This window comes from Cheilinus undulatus, linkage group 16 (genome assembly GCF_018320785.1).
Source record: "Cheilinus undulatus linkage group 16, ASM1832078v1, whole genome shotgun sequence".
Taxonomy (NCBI): Eukaryota; Metazoa; Chordata; class Actinopteri; order Labriformes; family Labridae; genus Cheilinus; species Cheilinus undulatus.
In genome coordinates this window covers 22,105,660-22,112,882 of record NC_054880.1, presented here as the reverse complement: position 1 = coordinate 22,112,882, position 7,223 = coordinate 22,105,660, and the positions used below count along the sequence as shown (strand labels likewise).

Genomic DNA, 7,223 nt, shown 5'->3' with positions numbered 1-7,223 from the left:
GAGATTCCAGATTTTTTTCTATATTGACAAAGTGAAGGTATACATTCAGACATAAACCTACCATCATAACAAAAAAAATAAAAAACGTCATCCGTTTTCAAGCCGGAGTTGCAGATCTCTTCACGCACAACATCTTTGCTTAGTTTCCGCTGGCCCTGAACATGCCTGATCATAATGACACTTCTAAATCATTATTTCAAACGAGAGGATCCCCCATGCATAAAGGCGGTATTATAACGAGGGATATATCTTAACTATTTGTTTAAACCTCAAAAAAATTAGGTTGCTCTGAAAGTTAAAATTCAGGCATTTACATGAGGTACTTAACTCGTTTAATCATCAACAGTCGACAGTGACTGTGATCCTAAAAGGTCCCCATCAACAGGCATGACAACAGAAGAGAAAACTGCCCGGGAAATAAAAAATTGATAATATTAACGTGATTTCATAAACGCTAGCTCTAACTGTGAAAAGGTTTAGCTCTGTGTCTGTAATCTCAGCGGCGCCATGTTTATCTCTTCACTAAACTCACCGCCCTGCTTCAAAGATTTCACCCTCGTCATGGTGAGTAGAGCATCGGAGTCTATTTGGTTTCATTTTAGAGTAGGAGACTTCGTTACAGTTGCTTCATTGTTGGTTTGAATATGTGATATGGCAATAATTTAAGTGCTTTAACTCCATTTTGTACTGAAGGTTTTGTCTGGCAAATAATCTAAAGTGTTTTATTAGTTTTAGACAAGTTTAAGTGGGAGGAAGTTGGTCGTTTTGCAGTCTCTTAAAGTCAGTCCTAAGGTCTTGGGTACAGCTTTTGTTTTTCGTAAAAAAGTATTTTCTCCAATATACTTTTGATTATTTTGCGTTTTCATGCTAAACTGCAGCACTTAATTATTATCTTGTATACCATTCTTCTGATTTAATCTTTTGCCCTTTTCTCCCTCTCCTCGAAATATTAAGTCTTCTCAGTGTGACGCACTATTAAAGATCAGCTCATTGAATTTCACTTTGATAATCATTTATAAATGTATTTCAGACCTAAAACTTCAGTCCTCAAAGACACTCAAAAGTTTTAGGAGGAAAGATGAAAGAGAAAGGCTGATGTTGGTCTATTGACTGACAGAAAAAAAAAGAAGTACCACGGTTAAATAATAAGACACAGACTAATTAATTTGTTTAGTTAAGAACTTTATCCTGTCAGTGGCCATTAGCTTTTCTGTATTTAAATTTAAAAAAGAATTCCAGTGACTTCGTAAAGGAGGAGATGTAGATTTAATGTCTTAAACTAAGTTTCTATATTATTAATGAAGAAAAGAGAATAATCTAACATTGTGGATATCACACTCTATTATTTGAAACTTCTTGTGAAATACAAACTGATAGATGGAAATTAAGAATTAATCTTTAAAGGGGACAAATGAACAAAAACATGTGCCCCTGGCCTGTCTACAATTCCCAAGTACCAGAACACCCCCCCCCCCCCCCCCTTCAGAAAATGTGTGTCAGATTTTCCCCTCATGATGTCATGTGGGGAGTTAGCCCCGCCCCCAGGTTCAGATGGCCCTCCTCCATTAAGCCACATCCATTCCCTGAGAGGGGCGGAGTCAGACAGCTTTGTAACATTTAAAGCCACAGACACAGAAACAGCTGTTCTAAGCAGGCTGAAGCAGAGGTGTTTTTAGACATGCAAAAATCCAATACTGGAGTGTTCTTTTCAACAACAAACTCCACAGGCATGTTTTGGGAATCTCTGAGACCAATATAAACTTGTCTTAAAAGGATAAAATCTGTCCCCTTTAAACCTCTGATAGCCAATTCTCTATTTCCAACCAAATGTATGGATTTTACAACAACCCCAGCATCCATAACCTGTGAATCTGTGATTCCACACTTTGTCATCTAAGGATTTTGAGGACAGACCCGAGCGTTTTTGACCTGAATCCATTTCTCTTCTTCTGTATTTTTGGCAGTATGGTGTAGGAAGTACAGTATGCTTGAGTGGCAAGATCATACAACTCTAAATCTGAAATTAAATCCTGCCTTACATTTTGATGAAAGCAAAACTTTCCCTTTTATTCTCAGAATTTTCTTTTTCCAGATGAAATCTGACATAATGGAATATGCTTTTTAAAAGAACAACTTTGTTGGGACTACTAGAACTATTGCAAAGAGAGACAGAAATTTGTGAAGCCCCATTATTTTAAACAAACTGACTCTTCCAGTAAAGTTTAAAGGAAGATTCAACCATTTATTCATGTCAGATTTTATGTTGGTAAGCGGTGAAATATAATTATCTTTACAAATCTGTTGCTTGCTGTAACGAATAACACATCCCAAATACTTAATTTTAGTTGTCCATTTAGATGTTTGTTCTAAAGAAGGCACACATGAGGTCCTTTAAGAAAAAAGCAGTATGACAGTGGTCTCAGATTATCATACTGTGACCAGTTACAGTTCATGACAGCTGCATACAGACGGATGCAGATGCATGGATCTCTGATATGACCACACTAATCTAAGGCTACGTTCACACTGCAGGCCTTAATGCTCAATTTTGATCTTTTCTCGGATCTGATTTTTTATTGTTTGCCTGTTCACACTGCAGTCAACTTCCAAAAGATCAGATACGTATCTGATTTAGAACCACATTAGAAAGTAGCCTGATTATGATTTGAAAAGGTCAGATTCAATGTGACTTGCACCGATCACACTGCCAGCAAAAAATCAGATACCAGTCACATGTGAGCAAAAAATCAGATTCAGGTCACTTTTGACTCCCGTGTGAACGTAGTCTAAGTCACACATGTGATTTTAAAAACAGGTACTAGTTTAATCAAAAGCTCCTCTGAATTACTAAATCACACTCAAAATGCACATGCAAGTCTCCAAATTATTAATTCATTCATTCTTTATTCAATCTCAAGATGCATGCTGTCATGCATCTTATTCGCAAAATGAAACAAATAAATGAATGAATAAATAAAATGACATAAGCATCATGAAAAGAGGGCAACAAAAACAGAACCAGCAGAGGAGGCTGAACACAATTAAATACAGTTATAATCATGAATATAGTATCTTTTTTTCATGTTTTTAAATTGACCCATGGTAGCATTTAAATTGAGTTTTTAATGGTAGCTGGTTGCTGTATATTGTGTGCACTTTAAGAGTGTTTCTTCGGAGTAGGGTTTCTCAGTGGAGAGAGTAGGAGAGTGTGGTTTTAAAAAACTGTTATTTTCTATAACGCTAAGGCAGAGGCTCTGTGTTAAGGTGGTGTCCTAACTATAATGAACAGGAAACACAGGACAATAATCAGTTATTTATTCATGAATTAATACACTGTTTGTATACTAGTAAATGAAAAAAAAGACAATCATCCCTTGCCCCTGGAAACCTCAGACTGCATTTTCTGTCCTTAATTCCAGACTGCAGACATGCATTTACTCGTTTTACTGTCCTCTCTCCTTTAGCCAGCAGTGGCTGTTGGTAATGTGGGTCAGCTGGCTGTGGACCTCATTGTGTCCACTCTCAACATGAAGAGAGTGGGCTTCATTCACACAGACTGTCTCATCCCCATGGCTGGGAACAACCCGTATGCCACCTGCAGAGAAGACGCCGAGGAGCTGCACACACCTGCAGAAGGTGATGCCTGATCTCTGCTGACATTAGCTGTCACAATACCAGAACTTCAAGCTGAGATACAGTTATCAAAAATTAAAGATGAGTCCTGCATGTTGTGTAAATTGCACAAGTACATTGGTGCTGACATATTTTTTATAAATTAGACAGTGCTCTTTTTTTGGTTGATAATATGACCAAAGATCTGACCTTTTTTAAGCTCTGTTGCTTTTTGGTACTAGGATCATCAGGCTCATCTTCTATTCTAGCTTATTATCTTTTTTTCCTGCTGAGCTGAAGCTTACTAACCTACATAAAAGATCTGATCTATACTTAAAGAGATTTTCACTGAGTCATAAACCCAGATAGGTCATGCACAATGTGATTACACTGTGAATAACTTGTAAGAAATATTCTCTGAAGAGTTCTTTGTTTCTGCATTTAAGTGAAAAAAAAAATGTAACCACATTTTGTAAATAAATCCTGATTAGATCTATCAACCTTGTTTCATTAACAGTTTACACAGCAGCAGACCTGAAGTTGTCAGTTCTTCAAATCAGGGCACCAATTATTCAGGTAGTTTGCTGCATTTTTGTTATTGTCTGATTCAGTATTTTAACTGAGTTAAACACCTGTCGTCATTGTTTTTGCCATGCTTTACTGCAGAAAAAATCCAAAAAGTTCAGACAGCTCGTGGTGTCTTGGATTAAATCCAGTGGGTTCTCCAGGACTGTCGTGCTGTCCAGCAGCCACGCCTACCATAGGGACGATCAGCAGCTGCAAGGGTACCAATATTTAACAACCTGACAAGATTTTCTTGCTTGTGCTTTTCAAAATCGCATCTTAAAACAAAATGTGTCCGTGTTAGCACTCCTCTGAGGTACCTGGTCACTCCGTCGCTGCTGAAGCTCAGTGCAGACGCTTTTAAAGAGCTTGGCTGGAGAGAGATGGAGCGAGTGCAGGCCTTCCCAGGACTGACAGATGCCAACACAGAACCACGCCTCTACATCCCTGGAGGAGGAATAACCAAAGGACTCTACACAGACAGGTATCAAACAAGGGGCAACTTCAGCTTCAATCACTAAAGGTTAAAGGTATTGAAGATTAAAGAAATTATTTTGTATATTGCTCTCAAATGTCTGGTTAATTATGTTTGAACAACTTTGTATTTTAAAAATTAGAATTTACACATTGAGCTGTTTAGTATAGAGGCCCTATGTAGACATGTAACATTTAAAATACATTGTGTCGAGCAATGGGGCTTATTATTATACTGTAAAACAATCATTTTGGAGCCTTGTTTTCCTTTTTTGTCTCTCAACAGTAATTTAGGTGGGTATGTTAACTATTAAATGCTTAGGGAAACACTAATTTGTCTGTACAACTAGACATTATATTTTGCCAGAAATTCTGTAGAATATTGTGTTGTCTGTAGTGCAATAACCAAAGGCACTGGCTATATTGTAATTAGATTAAGGATGCTGAATAATAAGACCAAGGATTTTCCTCAAGGGTCTGTCTATGTGCTGACCATAAGCGCTGGATGTTTTTTAGCTGCACAGAGGATCTCCCACTGGCAGTGCTGCTGCTCTTTTGTTCAGAGGGTGACAACATCCCAGACGCCTTCACACTCATCAACCACCTGAACGACTGGCTCCATCTGCTGGACAACCCTGTGAGTGACACACTTGTGCAGAAAGCCTTGCTACAGTTTAAAGATGGAGTTATTTAGTCTCTAATAGTTTTCATTATGGACAGAAAATAAAAAGAAAAAACTAGAAACAGAAAACTTTCTGGGTTGTCTTAAATACATAGCAAAACACTGTGTGACTTCTGACTATGGGTTTCCTTACAGTTTTTATTTTGTCTGATTCTCCTCTCAGAGCAAAGAGCCCAACAAATGGAAGATACCAACTTCCTGGAGTCTCCTGTTTGGCAGCGGCATCCCTCCGGCGCTGTTCTGATACACGCATACCCGTATTTAGTTTTTGCTATTTTTAGCTCAGCTTCTGGGATATTCTGTAAGCTCCAAAAACTCACAGATGTTTACTTTGACATCTGTGTGGTCCAGCTGTTATACCTTTGTGTTTTACAGAGAATCGTGAGAATATTTATCAGTGGCAGTCTAGTGAAAAGATGATTCTTGTGCCATATGCTCATAAATCCAGGAACAAAGTCTTGAGGAATTTACACATTTTTATTCTTAAAGTATTTTGTTGAATTTGCCTGGTCTTGACATAAAACATGGGTATAAACTGACCCAAAAAGGCCCCCCTTGCTTATGACATTCCTCAGAAGTTTACTGGTAATCATAAAATGTGAAAACATGATATCACGTGCAAGAATTGACCCAAGCATGCACTTCTGAAATACTGTATCCCAGTATGGCAATATGTCAGTGTTTTTTAAAAATAATTTACCAATAAAAAATGCTATAAAATTCAGTTTCAGACTTTCATGCTGTTCCCTTTCTCTGGACCCTGCCTCTACCCGTTTAACTGAAACTGTTTGGAAAGGTGCCATCCTGTATTCCTGGCAGACCCGCCTCTTTGTAATTTGATTCCTCCCTACAACATGTTACAGCCCACATATTGGTGACAAGGAGAAAGCACACTGATTCATAGTTTGACCTTGTAAGGCTTATTCTGCCAAGTTTGTGGTTTCCCTTTCCGTCTGCATTGTTTTGGGTGGTTTCGGTGTAGACTGGTTGTGGGAGAGGAATGTCCTGACAGCATTTTTTAGGACAGAGGAACTATAAAATGAAGTCTGCACCCAGCTTGATATTCTTCCTCATAGCAGTGTTACCCAACCCTGCTCAACCAAAGAGCCAAATTGTCATTTTGATTGTTTTCATTTATTGTCATCATATATCATTAACAGCTTGAACATTTTAATTTATCCTTTAAGGAAAGGGGCCTCAAGGGTGAAAGTCACAAAACGTGATGATAAAATTTAAGGTGATGTAAATGTGTGATTTCAGTCATTATGTGTCACAAATGAATACAAATATTAATGAACAAAAATGTTTGTGAAGTGAAAATAAAGTGATAATCAGGTAATCAAATAATCACACTTTATAATTTACATGTAATTTTCAATTCATTAGTTTTTATCATTTACAGCATGTAATTTTTGTGGCTTCCACCTTTCAAAAGATTGAGCTTTCAGCACAGCTCTTGACATAAATGTCTCAAACGTCACAGCAGGGACGGAGAGCCGAGTGCTTCTCAACTCAACAACAAATTACCAACTGACATCAAGTTTCGTGAAACTGCATATATTAAAGTCCCTGTAAAGTGAAATCCAAAATGTGTCTTTACACACTAGATATGTTGGAATAAGGTTGTGTGACTAAATTTTTTACTTAGACCGTTAGAAAGTGGTTCCCCTCTTTCCTGTCTTGTTTTATTTGAGTAGGGCAAAAATCTGAGCCCATGACATCACCAGTCTTGATGGGGAATTACCCTGCCACCCTAACACTACAGTGACATAAAATCACAGAGCAATTAATCTCAGTACAGTCTGCTGTTAGCTGATGTCACTGCCTTCATTTAAAGTTAACAGCTAGCTACATGCTGTGTTCTTATTCATTGTGAGGTAAGTTTTCTCAA

The 7,223-nt window shown here is 37.7% G+C and overlaps 1 protein-coding gene across 1 annotated transcript; it reads left to right on the top strand.

The window, feature by feature from the left end:
* Nucleotides 1-358: 358 nt before the first annotated feature.
* Nucleotides 359-6,056, top strand: psmg2 (proteasome (prosome, macropain) assembly chaperone 2). The gene is made up of 7 exons (XM_041809266.1): nucleotides 359-564; nucleotides 3,465-3,636; nucleotides 4,130-4,188; nucleotides 4,279-4,397; nucleotides 4,481-4,660; nucleotides 5,167-5,287; nucleotides 5,496-6,056. The coding sequence occupies exons 1-7, from the start codon at nucleotides 508-510 to the stop codon at nucleotides 5,574-5,576; spliced, it is 789 nt and encodes a 262-aa protein (XP_041665200.1). The 5' UTR covers nucleotides 359-507; the 3' UTR covers nucleotides 5,577-6,056.
* Nucleotides 6,057-7,223: the final 1,167 nt, after the last annotated feature.